This window comes from Conger conger, chromosome 2, assembly GCF_963514075.1.
Source record: "Conger conger chromosome 2, fConCon1.1, whole genome shotgun sequence".
NCBI lineage: Eukaryota > Metazoa > Chordata > Actinopteri > Anguilliformes > Congridae > Conger > Conger conger.
Window position 1 is genome coordinate 42686212 of NC_083761.1, and position 17113 is coordinate 42703324.

The window sequence follows — 17113 nt, forward strand, 5'->3', positions numbered from 1 at the left end:
TCCCCCTTCTTGAAAATGGGGACCACCACCCGGAGAGTTTGGTTCCAGAACCAGAGCTGTGCGTGGAGGTGAGCCCAACTATATCTAGTTGGTACCGCTCTGCCTCCCGCACTAGCTCCAGTTCACCAGAGAGGTGACGTTCCACGTCCCCAGAACCAGTCTGCAACGCTGAGGATCAACACGCCCAGATCCCTGCCTTTGCCCACTGCCCGTTGGGCAAAGCACCCGACTCCGACGCTGACCCCTGCAGGTGGTGAGCCCACAGGGCGGCGACCCCACGTTACCAATTCGGGCTGTGCCGGGCTGGGCCCCACCAGACACTTGCCAACAAGCTCCCCTCCCGGGTCTGGCTCCCAAAGGGGGCCCCGGTTTCCCTTTTACAGGCGAGGTATCTCGGTACTTGTGAGGCCATTTCATGGAGTCTTTGAATCGCTCTTAGTCTGGCCCCTCCCCCGGGACCAATTTGCCTTGGGAGACCCTACTGGGGGCTAATGCTAGTGCCCCCAACAATATAGCTCCCAGGATCACCGGGACACACAAACCCCTCCACCACGTTATGGTGGCGATTCCTTGGAGAGGATGGTCATGAGCTAAGCTCAGAATTTATTTCAATGGGTTGAAAGGACCTGACAGGTTCTGTGTTTATCATTGTTGAGTCTTTGTCTTAGTGCTTACCATTTCCGTGTTTTGTTACCCCGTAGTCTGTCAGTTCAGTTCACTTCATTAATTCGTTTCACCTGTGTTTCACTTCCTGATTGTTTCCCACACCTGATTGCCATTTCCCTCTGGTTACCACTGTTATAAAAACCCCTTTGCTTGTCTAATTTGTCGCCAGATTGTTATTTGTCCCGACCATACTTTTCAGCATCTGATTGATACCCGTTGCGACCTGTTTTGTTTTTGCCTTTAGCTTATCCCGTCTGTCTAGTTTGGAACCACTGTTTATCGATCTGTTTTTGTTTTTTGACCTCTGTCTTTGGATTCTGTTTTTGTCTGCTCCGCCCACTTGTTATCGACCCGTCGCCTGTGACCATGACTTTGTTTTGCTATCTCTCTCCGCTAGAGTATTGACCCTTTGCTTAGACACTTAATAACAAACTGCCTATTCCGTGCTATTCCCATTTGCTGGCTATGGAGCCCCACCTGTCTGACCTACCAATATTACAATGAAGACGTTGAACGAAAATATATGCATTGGTCTCACTACTGGGTCTGTTGTTCTACAATCCTGACCGTGATCTGATGAACTATCTACCAATCATCTTGAGCCAGGCTTCAGTTGCCTCCACTTATACATGAGCACATCCCCATTGACAAAGTATCCCTTTGATACATTTTCTAGATTGGTTTCCAAAACCATATGAAAAAGGAGAGAAGACCTTGAATCCTTTCTCTGCTCTGATACAAGACTGTTGTGAGACAGAGACATCACACCAGGCATGCTTGTCCAAGCAATGGTCCTGTCCCGCCTGGACTATTGCAATTCTCGGCTGGCTGGCCTTCCAGCATCTGCCATCAGATCTCTACAACTGATCCAGAATGCTACAGCCCATCTGGTATTCAATGTTCCCAGACATTCACATGTCACCCCCCTACTCAGCAACCTTCACTGGCTGCCTGTTATGGCTTGCATCAAATTTAAAACTTTGGTGCTCGCATACCAGGCAGTTAAGGGATCAGCCCCTGTATATATTCAATCACTCATCAAGACCTATACACCAGCAAGACCCGTCCGTTCTGCCACTTCGTGCCGTCTGGCGCCTCCCCCTCGCCAAACTTGCACTTCTTGCTCACGACTGCTGTCGGTCCTGGTCCCACGGTGGTGAAATGACCTCCTGGTGGAATGATGTCAGAACGGCAGAGTCTCTGACCTCTTTCAAGCGCAGACTGAAGACTCATCTCTTCAGGCTACACCTTTCCCTCCCTAACTCACCACCATGATTAGCCTTATACTGTATATACCATAGACTGTAATGGCACTTATATAGTTGTATAGATATTGTTGTTTTTTGTATTAGTTATTGTATTGTTGTACTCTGGGTATTCTAGCTGCCAACTGTGGTATGCTAGTTTGGAAGTTGATGTATTCTTCAAGGGTTCCGATTATATCTGTATGGTTGCACTAGGACTCGGAACTGTACTGTCCTCTCAGGTCCTCTTTGCACTTGTACTTGTGTTTGATCTGCACTTCGTTGTACATCGCTCTGGATAAGAGCGTCTGCTAAATGCCATGTAATGTAATGTAATGTAATGTAATAGAGGTGAACATAATTTTATGAAAAGGCACACTAACCACTCCCAGGACTAATAGGACTAATATAGAAACTGAATTACACATTTTCCAACTTGTTTGGAAAAATGTTTGTCTTAATGAAATGTTGCATTATTTATATGTCACTCCCTCCCCCTATTTCGACGCAGACTAAAAACATACCTTTTCAAACTCTACCTTAGTCCTCCCTCCTGATTGCCCCCTCCCCCCTTTCTAATACCCCTCTTGTCTAACCAAATAATAATAATTGCACTTACAATGACTGTATTTTTTGTTTAGAACAACACTTCATGTGTATTTTACTAGGTATGGATGTGATGCTTTAGCTTGTGGAAGAACCTACGCAGTTGTAAGTCGCTTTGGATTAAAAGCATCTGCCAAATGACTAAAATGTAAATGTAATGTTATACTTATATTACTTATAAATACTTAATGCAATTTGTAACATAAGGTACTTGATGCAGGCATCAATTTGTTTGTTGCAGTTGCACACTGAGGACCAAAGTTTGATTCCCGGTCCATATAGAGCGGCATAATTGGCTTGCCACTCGGAGGGTGGGGGAGGACTCAGCAAGGGGGGTTAGTGAGATCGCCGCATATAACAGGACCCCGGGTGCCTCAGAATCATGGTCATGGGCGGCATGATGCAGCTTGGAGAAGGCATGTCGTTCTCAGGATTGCCATATCCATCCGGGCCGCTGGGGGACAGGGTGTAGGTGGTATATCCCTAGCTAACACATGGGCAATTGGAATAGATAGGGCACAATTGGCTACCAAATTGGGAGAAAACAGTAAAAATCTGAAGCAAATTTATATGAAAACAATTTTAACTGACACAGTTACACAACCTGAAAAAAGACAAAACAAATTTTACACTACAAAACTACACTACAACCCCTGTACTTTCCAAAAACAATAATAAAAGATTACATACATTACAAAATTAAATCAGATTCACCACGGAAGACTTTTGAAAGGCAATACTAATGCCATCTGTACAATCCATTGCTAGGGTTTATGTAACACAAAGAGAGCTATTCATTATTTTTTTGTGATTCCACAAACATTTTGAGTTCAAAAATTAAATTGCATACTACTTGCAATTACTGTGCCAAGTAGTATGAATTTGACAGGGCAAAGTCTGGAACAAATAATTAAATCTAGAAAGTTAATTTCAAGTCAAGTTAGTCAAGTTTCAAAATGCAATGTATATCTGGATAATAAAAATAAGTCTAAACACACACACACAAAAACTACTCTTTTAAGAGCATAATGTTTTGACACTACACAAAGTAAGTGTGTTGTAAACCATCCAACTGGCCCATCTGGATTCTGAGAAGAAACTGTGAAATTCTTGTTTTGCTGGGTTCTTCTTGAAAATATTTTATTGTCCATTTAGAATTGAGTGTGTGTTCATTAAGGTGCAATCATTGGATAAAACAATTCATCAAAGATACATGTGTGTCCCACATGTCCCTACATCAACCTTGAATCCATGCTGAATGCACCATTTCAGTGGGATCAAGATTATCCTGTATAGTATCAAAAGTACCAAAACTATCCTATTCTCCACCTTAAAATTTTGAAAAACCTCAAAACAACATTTGATTAGATCATAGGTAGGATTGGATTACAGAATCCGTATCCTGATTTTTAGAGTTTCTAGTTTTGAAATACCCAATTTTGAGATTGAATCCTATGCGATTACTGAAATCCTGTCCGGAAAAGTTTTTAAATACTTGGCACTGCAACTAAACGGGATATCCGTGCACACAAACTTGTCATCAATGTCACGCATATGTTAGTAGTAATATGAAAGGAGAGACAACGTGCATTGTCAATGGACAACGCCCCTTCGTCGTCGAAGTGACGTTATCGCGTAGATTTACGTAAGGCTAGCGCTCCGGTTTCCTGGCGGAGAAGATGGCGGCTCCTGGACCGGGGGAGTATTTTAGCGTCGGGAGCCATGTCTCCTGCCTCACCTGCTTGGGGCAGCGTTTGCAAGGAGAAGTCGTGGCTTTTGACTATCAGTCCAAGATGTTGACTTTGAGTATCCTTTGTCTTTTTCGGGGTGCGGTTGAATCGGTGGCTTGGCTGTGAGAGGCCTGTAGGGTAACCGGCCAAACTTGCCAAATAGTGATCCGCGCAGGCGTAGTCTGAAGAGTATCAACCGAAGTGCTAATCTGGGCTGTCTTTTCTCGATTCTTTCGGATTTACTGTCAATTGTCATCGTCTTTTCGGAATTATAGGACTGGTCAATGGGCGAGTGTTGAGATTCTGGCTTGTATTTTGACCGTCGTGTGTTATGATGGTACATGCATTGTAGCCAGTCCTCGGCTTGGTTGGGATCACTATCTGGCAGCTCCAGAGGGGCATCATGGCTGATTTTCCTTACAGCTAATGTTAGCTAGCTAGCTACTCCGTTTTAATGTATCCACAACCTATCATTCACAGACCATCGCGTTAAGTATGTTTGCTAACGTTCTTTAAATGGATAGAATTAGATGCTGCATATCAAGCTATGTATATGTCTCTTGGCCTTATTATTTACACGAACAATAGCTACAATGTAAGTTAATGTTTGCTGGCTACTTTCCTTTATATGTAGCTGGCTTATTTAGCCAATTTGGTAGCTAACGTTAGCAAGGTAACGTTAGTCAACAAACCTCGTGGTCCTTTTGCCATTTTACGCATGGTGCAGTTTAAGTTTGTTAATTCAGCTGGGAAGCGAGTTAATTAATCCAAATGGTTATTTCGCTGGATCAAATCAGACCGCCAATTAGCTGAAAGGTGGCAACATTCACATTCGTGGCTAAGGTAACGTTAGTAATGGAGCGGATTCCTCCATATGCATAATGCAATGACCAGTTAACATCAAGTACATCGTATTTTGATATTCTACAACTTCGCTTGATAAAGTACCACCAATTATCACAGTTATCTGTTGCGCAAACGTTAGCGAGAACATTTAATAATCTTCAACATTACTTGGCCACCAAATGGAACATTATCATTGTGCTACGTTGGTTTTGACTTAGTAGTTGTAGTAATGGTAATCGAGTCGTTTTGGTTGTGCGACTTAACGTTAGTTAGTAGAGTTGGTAAAATAACGCGATTCTGTATTATGAACGATCTTAAATGTTCGCCAAGATAACGTTAAATATCAGTGTGAGGGTGGGACGTTAGTGACTGTTGCTCTGCAGTGTCATTGTGAAGTGCCATAAAATAGCGGGGAGTTGCAGTCGGAGCCGGTCAGCGCAGGTGGGCCTAGGTTTGTAAATAGAGGTGATGTCTTGACGCCCGTCGATCGATACAATCTATCATTTTTTGCGGCCACTATAGGTTTGTAGACCCTTAGCCCGATTGGAAGGTCCAGGCGTCAATATGCGGTTATTTAATGTTGAACCCACGTGTTTGTTTCAAAGGTAAGGCGGATAATCTTGGAATGGCCATATTCATTTTAGTATTAAATGGTGAGTCGTTCAGTTTTACTGTTATATCCATGACATTGGCTCTACTTTGTAAGTGTACCTGTGCCCATATTTGTGTTGATAAGACAGGGAGCACTGTATTGGAAAGCCCAAATCCCATTTCACTGCCTCGGAGTTCGTTTGACTATAAATGCTGCAATTCCTGAAAAAGTACACCGTTCTGTTTTGAGGAGGGCTTCTTGGAGTACCGATATTTAAAATCTTTTAATGTATTGTGTCGATATTGTGCAATTTAATGGATAGCAAGTCTTTGTTACGGGATAAAGATGATTAGATTAAGATGTAGACTCTGGGCGTCTTAATTTCTGGCAGTGCCTGTGAAGCATGGTCATCTTGGCAAGTTGAAAGATGTTCTGACTGTAGGGCAACAATGGAGCCTGTGCGTGCCCTGCATGAGACTCTTCAATGGTTCGCTAAATTCACCGTAAGAGAAGGTAATCTCATTCCATGCCATGCTTTAATGCTTCTAACTTACTCACTCGCTGCATGTGGTAATATAGGGGTTTAAAACCTAAAAATGCTGCCGAACAAGATCAAGTATTGTTGAACATTTGATATGGGAGTACCGTACGCGTGAATTTTGAATTTTTGATCGGCTTTTGCTGTGGAGTCTGAAGGTCATCCTTCGTCTCAAGGAGTTACTTATTGCCTCTTGGCCTCCTCAGACCTTGCTCTTCGTCTCGAGTTTTGAGTTTTCCTGTATAGTATTTACTGCCCCCCCCCCCCCCCCCCGTTAATTTAAATTTTCTCCAAGGCCATGCATTCAAATTCTGTTCAGTGTTCGCTGATGCGAAAGTACTGATTTTCTTCAGTGTGGCATTGGTAGGTTTACACCTTGGAAGCACTACATTGTTTGTTTTCTCTTTAGATTTATTTTAGAATGTGTGAAAGATGATCCACTGACTGGAGTGAGCACCCTCCCTCAAATATTCAACCAATTTATTCTTGTGCTGTGCCAAGTGGTATCCCTATCAGATATTGCCACCTGTTCTCATGACTTGGGGCTGGTGTGATTTTGCCAATTTGTAAATTATGTGGTTGAGTTAATATCTGGAAATACAAAGACTTGTGAAGTTTTGTCTGTCTGTCTTTTATTTATTCTTTTTTGTCTTAAATTGCAAACATGAATTTGGCTATCGGGAAACTTTTCTAAACCGGCCTTGTGCTATTTCACAGTGGTTGCCTTGGATACAGGAAATAATGTTTGGGAAGCTCAGGGTTCAGATTACTGTTTCACTCATGAACATTGGTGGAGTTTCACTGTCGGTGGCGTAGTACCATGCGGTTTCTCAGTACCTGCGAGGGACAAGCAGAGGACTGTTAAGTGGACCTGGCACTGATTTAAAGGCAAGCAACTCTATTCAGTCAGGAAAATGTCATGAACTTGTCTGCATCTGTAGTGAAAATGCATGGCAATTGTTTTATTTCAACATTGCCCGTTTGTTTTTGGATCCATTCTGTAGTAGTGTCTTTAGTGAGGGATTTTAGAGTTTAATTTACTGTAGATTTTAGAGTTTGTTTTATTTAAAATTTCTCTTTAGATTTTGCATGAATGATTAGGGCTTAAAGTGGGAGGATTTCTAGTAAATATTCCATGAGAAATTTCCATGGGAATTTTGTCTCTGTAGCCTTTGTTTTTCGAGTCCTGTATACATGCGCACACTCAGTCTTGCTGTCTTCTCCGTTTGGGTTGGATCCACCTTTGAAATAACCAATAAAGGAGTATCTGTGAAACAATGGCATAATTGCAGTGGTGCGATTGCTACGGTGCCATGTGGAAGGTCATAAATGCTACGATTTTCTTGTGAATTAGATTTTTTTAAACGCTGTTATCCTACGATGATTGGCTACGATGGTAGACTTGTGTTTAACTTGGACATCCAGTGATGAATAGGAATGGGCGAGACTAGCCACGAGTGCGAGAACAAATGGAATCAACGGTTTCCTGCAGGCTGCAGCAAGAATGTTTGCCCTTCAAGTATAAAAACCCAATATGCAATGGCTGTGCGTTTTAGCTTGAAGTACAACATAAACATCAAAATTTCAGTGAAGAGTAAGTCTTTACCAAATATTTTGGTTCATAGAACGTTTACGTTTGATTAAATTGTGCAAGAACCGCCAGTGATTGCCTCATACATAATGTGAGTTATTGTCGCAGACAAGCTTTTGAGAATTGCATGATTTGAGTAACTGTTAGAAGTGGAAATGTTACAATTGTGCCCATTCTCCTCTCCCTTGGAAAAGGAAAGCTCATTGCACAGCATATGTTCTATAGGCCTAGATCTCGTCTCTAACAAATAAATAACATTTTCAATTAGTTGTGCCCTGTGACAGAGCAGCAATGTGCAGATTACCATTTAATCACATGTATACTGGGAAAGCTAGCTTCCAGCCAGCTACCTGCAACTGCTATTTCACTTTAGTGATGAAAAGAGACGGCTGCCACCAGAGGTGTTCAGGAGACTTCTGAGCCTCTAATGCTGCGGTGCACAGCATGGGCTGATCCATTTCAGGATCTTGTGCCAACTTCTGCTCTCAATTATTTAATTGACTCAATATCTTATGTGACGTGTATGAGTACCGGCTGCAGCTGCAGACTAAGTGTATCCTAATGATTTTACTGTGCTCAAGTACAGGAGTGAACCAGGGTCCTTTATAGAGCTGTTGGCAAAATCCAGGCACAGAAGCCAGTACAGTACGCAGACTGGCCCTCGAGGAACAGAATTGTAATGTATGTGTGTCCAATCTGTGCTGTAGCTTGCCTTGACTCCATCCCTCAGAATGTGCTTCCTCCAGTGGTAAGCCCAACCTCAGCGACGTCGTCTTGATTAATTTAGCCTATGTGTCGGAAGTGGATATAATAAACGACCGCACAGAAACCCCTCCTCCTCTAGCATCACTGAATGTTAGCAAGGTAAGTAATCTGAAGATTGACTTCGGGGGGGAGGTGTGTCAATCGCTTGCAAGCAGGAAAAATCAGGAATGCCAGGAACAGTGCTTGTATGCAGTGTTCTTTGCTACCACCGGGAGGTAGTTACAGACGTCCCGGTATTTTTGTTCTTTCTGCAGCTTGCCAATCGAGCACGGACGGAAAAGGAAGACAAGTTGTCCCAAGCATATGCAATTAGCGCTGGTGTTTCTGTGGATGGCCAGCAGCTTTTCCAGACTATACACAAAACGTAAGCAAGCCGCCTCCTTTTCTAGCTTGTCTGTTTTAGTGTTTTGGTTGGTTTGGATGGTTTTTACCACGTCGCTCTGCTACATGCACAAAATCGCTTTAGCTTTTTTAAACATTCAGTAGTGTGAAAGGTATTTAGAAAGTACTGGAGTCTGTAAATGTGTTCTGTCCAAAGTGCATCAGTGTCTTTTTGAATTGCAGCATCAAAGACTGTAAATGGCAGGAGAAGAACATAATTGTGATGGATGATGTCGTAATCTCGCCGCCTTACCAGGTTGAAAACTGCAAAGGCAAAGAGGGAAGTGCTTTAAGTCATGTACGCAAAATAGTAAGTATCCATTATCCTCTGCATTCAAGTGCATGCACATTGTAGTACCAGCAGCCATGCCACCATGCACCCTGCTCCTGCTGAATGGCTGAAGCTAAGCAGGTGTGAGCTTCGTTAGTACTCGGATGGGAGACCTCCTTGGAAAACAAAGTTGCTGCTGGGCCAGTAGGGTCTCAAATAAACCCCAATGCCCCAGTGCAGTGATGGGCAGATGCTGACTTGCGGGTGAGACGTTAAAGCGGGGTCCTGACTCGCTGTGCTCATTAAAGATCCCGTGACACTCTTTGCAAAGAGCGGGGGGTACCGTGGTCTCTTGGCTAAATTCCCAATCTGGCTCTTTCAACCTGCCACCTAATCATCCCCTGATTTAATTGGCTAAAGAAATTGTACCTCTCCCTTTCCACCTCAGCTGATGTGTGGTGAGCATTCTGGTGCAAAATGGCTGCCGTTGCATCACCCTAGTGGGTGCTGCACATTTGTGGTGGTTGAGGCCTGTTTCCCCCCTCAGCACTTTCAGTCGCTGGCTGGTGAGAGAAGTGCTATAAAAATGCAGGGAATTGATTAATAACTGCTGTTATTCTCACTTAAGAGAAGGAAAGGTTTTGCTCAGAGAGCTTGGCTCAGCAATTTAAGTTGGTCATTTGTGACAACAAAAGCTGACCGTACAAATCGCTCACTTTTTCTTTAGATCTACCAAGATTTCGGGCACAAATTTGTACCCACTGATTGCTTGTGAGTAAGCGTTTCATTGTTTTTTAAGATCTTTTGGCAGATCATGGAACATGAGAAATATGCTACCTGGAACTTAAAATTTGAAATGACCCCCAACCCCCTTTGTATTTAAGTAGGTAAATTATTGAAGAACAAAATTTGGCATAATAAACATTGCTTATTAAAGCACAAATTTAAGTCTTAAATTCTGTTTCTCAAAGAACTGTTATGCAAAAGCATGACCGTGATGTAAAGTATAAGTGTATTCTACAATTGTTTTTTGAACATTTGATACTTAAAAGTCACTATTCTGCTGAATAGCCAACCATATTTGTAGGTCTTTGCAGTCGCTGCAAAATCCTCCAATGCAGGAGGCATTTCATTAGGATTCTGTTGTACTTAACTCGTCTTCAACAGTGGGTCCTGGGTTGAACTTTATCACTTGTCCACCGGAGAAAAGTTTAAATTTAGAGTGTTAATACTCCAAAAACTCTATCCTGGGAATTCCCATAGATAGAAGTACAGTAGCAGAATGGGAGAGTCAGTTTTGTGGGCGTTTTAGATTAACCACTGTATGAATTGACTCTAAATTAAATAAACTATATTTTCGACAGGGATAATGTTTCATGTGGAGCTAATGTTTGTATGTTGCAGCTAATGTAGGATGGGCACTGAATCATGCTTTCCCATTTACATACTTACAGCAGTTACTTACTTGTCCCTTTTCAGAGCACTATACTTAGGAAGTCTTGAACACTTAATGTTTTGTTTTGTTTTTTTCTAATCAATGGGATTTGTGATGTTCAGCTTTTCATATTAATATTTGTGGCAGTCACTTTTCTATTTGAATTGGGATAGGGTTGAATACATTTGAGTTTGAAGATCCAAAATTGATCTAATCGCTTAAGTTTGGCTCTGCGCACAGATTATGAATGGCACAAAGGTGTTGAATTATGGCAGCTATTTAAATGCTGAAAGAAAATATTTTAACTTGGATGATGTCCAAAAAGCATAACTGGAGGGTCAAAACCAGCCGTTTGGCAGAATTGCTGTGGCGTTTGTGAAATGACTGGGAACCTCCGCTCCATTATTGCAACATTAACCCAGCGTCCATTTACATCAGCTGAATTCAACGTTCTTGTTTCAAATGTGCGCTACACCACCCGATTTCACTTATTGGTTTATATGAACCAAGAAGGCCAAATAATTGGTGGAATTAGGTGATGTAGCGCATGGTAGGAGCAAATGCCTGCCGACATTTGGAGGCAGGACGTATAGTCGCGCTGGTTTGAGTGGTCACCTTATTTTGCGTAGCTGACCCAGACTCATAGTCTTCTGTCTCCTATTCTCCCTGCAGGTTGAGAAACATTTTAGAGATGTGGAAAGCCAGAAGTCCATGCAGCGATCACAAGCACAGCAAACACAGAAGGACTCCACTTTATCATCTTGAGCCAGTGGTTGGGCTTGGGGAAGACAACAATGGCCATTTATTTCCATTTCCAGAAGAGGCCAGCATTCCTCACCCTCCGTGTCTGCAGCAGTGAGGAGAGCTATGGGCCTTAGGTCTGGGAGACCGAAAACATTAAAGAGAAAAAAAAAAAGAAAAAAGAAAAAAAAGAGGAAAAAGTTAAATTCTCAATTTAGACTTTTTAAAGATAATTTAAAGAAACCCGCCACAAAGTTTCCTTGACTAACGTTTTTTCCCCCCAACCTGCCTTCCCCCCCCCCCCCGTCATCTTCCCTTCACCCCTTCTTCCATTCCCTCAGAAAGTGAACGATAGAGCAGTCAGAACCTTGTTAGCTTTATTTTTTGCCGTACCCATGTTCAACAAGTTTCTGCTTTTTCTGTATTTTAAAAATTGTGACTTTAAATGCCACACTTTAAAAAGGACATTTTCTAAAATAAAAGTAACAAAAATTCTGACTGTAATACTGTAATAGCTTTTTTGGAAAGCTGAAGGCTTTTTAAAGATAATGATATAAGAAAATCCAACTTGTAGAGCTTGAGGACATTGAATTGAGACAAATTGCACTTAAAGTGAAAACGGGTGGTTTTATTTTTTGAAGTGCAGGACTTTTCTAACAGGGGTAAGAAGTAGAAGAGAATGTGTGGAAAATCAGAAGCTTACTTAGCATTTTTCCCTCACAGGGAAAAGTCGTTTTGATAAACTTTCTTTTTGTGTAATTTTGACACAAATTCTTTTTCTCCAGCTATCCCATTGGCTAATCTATAGTTTTTACAAAAAAATGTACTTGATACCCATGTCAAAATCTTTGCTGCATGGCCATGATTGCAGAGAGGGGTGTAATTTGCTTACCATTTTCAGTGTAGCCAAAAGGTGTAGACTGTTTAGTTTTGTCTTAATTTGGTTTTTCTGTGACCTTAACGTATGTGAGCTACATGTACAAAACACTTTAAAGATGCCCAAGAACTACAAAAATAACCATGGCTAAAACTTTAGGTGTGGGTGTGAAGGGGGTTGAGAATAATGGCAATGGAAACCAACCTGCCATGGTGCTTTTCCTCTACCTTGAAATGGTCCTTAAGTCTGACTCACAATACCTCCAAAAATAATGGGACCATGGTTTTTGTGTCATATCAGAGAAAACTGTGCTCTAAGATTAATTCTTACCACATGGCTACACCTGGCAGGTAAATTATTTCCCAAGATGCATTCCTGAAGAAAATTTTGTTCCGAGTAGACCTATTTATCTTCTACAATTTAGCCTGATCAGGGTTCAGCCAGTGGGGGTTCGTGACATTTTGGACAGCCACATTATGGCCTTGTCAGCTGAGAGATCTGCGTAAGGCTGTGGAAAATTTCCTATTCAGTATTTTATTTTATTATTTTATAAAGATCAATGTGGAAATAAAAAGGAAAAAAGAGCTTTTGTTCTCTGTAGAGATTTATTTTCTCACATGTAGATGAGAGATGTCCTGGAAACTCAATAACCCACATTCATCTGTTTATTTTTTTAACCCAGTTTTGGAGACTCCACTTCAAGGATTTGGTTAAATTAGATTTTTGAAATTTGAGTTTCTATGTTTAAGCACTGACTTAAAGGAGCACTGTCACACTTGTTGCAGTTGAGATTTTTTGGATTAAATGCTTCAATTCTGTGTGTAGGCCTTTCTAAAATGGCTGTTTCCTAAATACGGGGCAGAACTTTTAAGGGCAAACTGGACGGGTTTGGCTTGAATTTCAGGCCTTTGTTCCCCAGAAGGTAATGGGCGCTCAGACTCCACCAGCTTTTTGATTTTGACTAAGAAATGCAATCTTACAGTTTTGAACCGGAATTTACAAAGGAAGAATTTTGTGAGTGATGAGAGTCCGCTGAGGATGAGGCAGCCGGCAGAGAGCAGAGCAGTGGGAACAGAAATCGGTGTCCATGTGGGAACTGTGAGCCCATGCCTACTGAGACGGAGAGACTTTGCTGCCGCAAATGGGAATCGACGGCAACGACTTGGCAGAAACTGAACAAGGAGTTTGCATCACTGCCAGTAATAACTTTGAACCCTTGCTACATCCTGCCATACTTACCAACTTCTTTTGAAGCAATAGGAAGATTAATTGGAAGACGTATCCACAACCAAGGGGACCAGGAGGGCAACTAAGCGACAAGGAAATATTAGCCAACAAGCTGTATCAAAATCTTGGTTGTGGAAGACCCCAATTCCAATTCCCACACTGACACCAATTTCTTTTCCCACTTCTCTGCTCTCCATTTGCTTTGGCTGCCTCATCCTCCGCTGTCTCTCAAAATGTAAAAGCTTGTCCTCTTAACTCAGCGAAGTCAGAGCAGTTTGCTATATCACTCAGGCTTACCAAGTTAGGTTACGTGATATACGCCCACCCATAAAATGGTCTTTGCGTTCAAGGGTATTTAGGAAACGGCTACACTGACAGTGATTTGAAAAATAAGCATTTAATCCAAATAATCTCAACTGAATCAAAGGTGGCAGTGCTCCTTTAAGAAGACCTTAAGGAAGACCGGAATCTGTTATTTCTTTACAGCTCTTTGAAGATTTTGTCTTTTGTGTCTGGTCCTTCTGATGCCCAGAACATGGCACCTAAATTAATTTGCAATCTACATGAAGGGCACATAACACCTTTGTGGGTATGTTACCACTGTAAAAGACAATTATTTGTAATGTGCTGATGATTTGACAGTGACACTGTAGTGCTGTCAAGTAGCTTGATTAAAAATTGCCTATTTTAAGTGCTTCATGATGGATATAGGCCTACTTAAATGTAGCCTATCTACAAGTCGACCATCAGACCATTCAAATCCTAGCCTTCAGAGGGTAAGATGAGCTCAGTTTTCCTCCATAATGATTTTGCACCACAAAATTGCCCATTTGCAAAAGCAAAATTGTAACCTTGTCTTAGTTTCTCACCATTGTTTGCATTCTTTATTTGCATGCAAAAAGGTTAAAATCCAAGAAAAAGCGGCTACCACATTGTCTGGTGGAATGTTTGCAGCAAAAACACTTAAATAGTTTTTGGCAGTTCAGTTTTGGTGTGAGTAACAAGCCGACCAATGCTCCCGATATCAGGACGAAGCCTACACCGACACCCAGAGCAACTTAACTTATGCTTTTACGTGCAATTCATTTATATAGTTGAATAACCACTGCAATAGCTACAATAGTGTGCTTATCCTGTTACACTGCCTACTATTGGTTTCATTTCGGCTGAAAATTAATTATGAATGCGGTACTCCATTAATAAATAATCGTTACAATTAAAAATTTGTACATGTTTGCTTGACTGGGACATTGTAGGCCTCACCCCCCCCCGCTCATAAGGAAGGCGTAAGCAGTTCCACAGACCGTCCAGAAGAGAGAGCTGCAGAATATGAAATATCAGGTTATGCTAGCGGGGTAGACGGATGCGTCACTATTTGTATGTGTTCAACCAGCAAATCGTCTGTGTGTCTTTGGATAGAAAACCAGAAGTTGCGCAAACTAGATACAATTTATTTTCTATTCTAAGCATCATACTCGTAATTTAGCACAAGTATAAATCCATTTCTTTTTAAAGCTACATATAACATGCATTCTAAATTATGAGCCATTATACAAGTTATATTTCCAAATGAATATTACAAGCAACTGAAAGTAGGCTACTATTCCAAGAAAAAAACGTATGTTACAATAGAAATCAACTATAGCATTAGATTACAGTTATTTAGCAGACCCTCTTATCCAGAGCGACGAACAATAAAGTGCAAATCAGAACCAGGGACAAGTACGTTGAAGACCTAGAGGGAAGTACAAGTCCTAGAGTGATCACAAATCAACGTTCCAGGTTGCATACCACGGTTGGCAGCTAGAATATCCGAATACTAAAATAATGATACACAAGTGCAATTATAACCTAGAGCATACGTAACTTACATTTTTACTGATTATAGCAGTAAGGTAGGGAGGGGATGAGTTTTCAGTCTGCGCTTGAAAGTGGTCAAATACTGCTGTTCTGACGTCCACAGGAAGGTCATTCCCTGAGAAGCTCACGAACTCCAGTGGTTACTCGAGGTCTTGCAGTTTTGTAAGCTGCTGCCAAAAAGCACATTTCCCCATTGAAGTCCATTCAAAACTACAAATTTACCCTGGTCAAAATAAATACTTTTTGATCATACTTTTCAGATTCAGATAATTACTCTCCGGTGACCGATTTCTTTTCTGAGCTATACCGAAGAAGTATATATTTATGGATATTTATTTCATTCCAATTTGGTCGGCATGGTTTTACGTCACACTGCACGCACCTGTTCACGGGCACACCGGTGCATGAACAAGTATGAGGCCGTGATGGAGTCATCCATCGACTGATACGCTAAAAAGGGTTGAGTTCCCAGCACATCGGCTTCTCATCCCAAGAGACCGATGATTACATTAATCCACATTCAATGTCATAGCCTGTTGTTTTGATGATGTTGTTATTTTGAAATTATCTGTGAATATTAATGATAATGTTACCTGCAAAATCATTCTTGTGTCCATTGTTCATGGTGATGAGTAAATTAAAAATAAAGCTAGCAAATGTTGCTCTTAAGATGTTATTATGCTGGTTAGTTTCCACCATATTATTTTGACAATATTGTCATTTTGATATTGGTACTACAATTAAAAATGTTCATAGTTGTAATATTTTCATGATTATTGTGCTGTTGATGATGAAGACTAAGCACATATGAAAAATAAATAGGCCAACATAAATAATATATTAATTAATATACAGTATACTATGGTGCTGATTAAGGTTGTGGTGATGATGATAAACTGTCAATTACAAAGCTGGAAACGTTATTAATATAACATAATAGCCTACATGAGACTAATCAACAGATTTTATGTATTTCTTTGCGCTTTATCCATGGATTAATATTGAATGCCTTCATAGCACAATGCGCCCAGTAAACGCGAACATTTGCATGGTTATGTGGATGCATTTCCTTTTAAGTTGCAGGCTATTCGTGTCATAGGTTATTTGTTTAAAGGACAACTAAATGGAAAGTTATGTTTGATTATAATGAAGCCTCCAATGTTTCTGTTCACTTTTCATGGATTTGGGGCTGCTGCTTGATGATGAGTTGAGTGTTGGTAATTTATCTGATCTTTGTATTTGTTCCAGTGACCTTTTAGGATAAAAGCGCCCGGCCACTGAATTTAATTTATTCCCAGTGGACCAGTAATGAGCCAGGCATTAAACATCAGCTTGTTGAAAATTACAAGAAATCATTGAGTTTTCATTATCACAAATCAGTCCACATCTGTCTTACAACCATAGCTTTTCAATGATACAATGTCCACTAGCTACGTCTGAATTTGTTTATTTGCTCTCTGAGAGTTCAGTGCCAGCTTGGGGCGCTCCAGGGCACAGTGCTCTGCATTTCCAAATGACAATGCTCATATCGCGGCCTGTAGCCGTGTGGTTAAAGTAAATGACTGGGACACACAAGGTCGGTGGTTCTAATCCCGGTGTAGCCACAATAAAATCTGCACAGCGCAGTTGGCTTCTCGCACCATTGACATGGCTCAGGCAGTAAGAGCAGTCGTCTGGCAGTTGGAGGGTTGCCGGTTTGATCCCCCACCCAGGCTGTGTTGCTGAGCAAGACACCTAACCCTC

The 17113-nt window shown here is 41.3% G+C and overlaps 1 protein-coding gene across 2 annotated transcripts; it reads left to right on the top strand.

Annotated features, from left to right (window-relative positions):
* The first annotated feature begins 4135 nt into the window (after positions 1-4135).
* On the top strand, positions 4136-12868 carry lsm12b (LSM12 homolog b). 2 transcript variants are annotated; one of them, XM_061232002.1, is made up of 6 exons: positions 4136-4322; positions 8544-8677; positions 8833-8942; positions 9143-9269; positions 9958-10001; positions 11338-12868. In XM_061232002.1, the coding sequence occupies exons 1-6, from the start codon at positions 4196-4198 to the stop codon at positions 11522-11524; spliced, it is 729 nt and encodes a 242-aa protein (XP_061087986.1). In that variant the 5' UTR covers positions 4136-4195; the 3' UTR covers positions 11525-12868. The 2 variants fall into 2 exon arrangements, with proteins under 2 accessions (XP_061087986.1, XP_061087987.1); XM_061232003.1 differs by lacking the exon at positions 9958-10001 and having other exon boundaries at positions 4144-4322.
* The last annotated feature ends 4245 nt before the right edge of the window (positions 12869-17113 follow it).

Bases quoted from the DNA above. Each gene is read 5' to 3' on its own strand.
- lsm12b (XM_061232002.1), top strand. From the start codon at position 4,196: ATGGCGGCTCCTGGACCGGGGGAGTATTTTAGCGTCGGGAGCCATGTC. The intron at 4,323-8,543 runs GTATCCTTTGTC...TCCATCCCTCAG, and splicing joins GTCCAAGATGTTGACTTTGA to AATGTGCTTCCTCCAGTGGT. The intron at 8,943-9,142 runs GTAAGCAAGCCG...TTTGAATTGCAG, and splicing joins TTCCAGACTATACACAAAAC to CATCAAAGACTGTAAATGGC.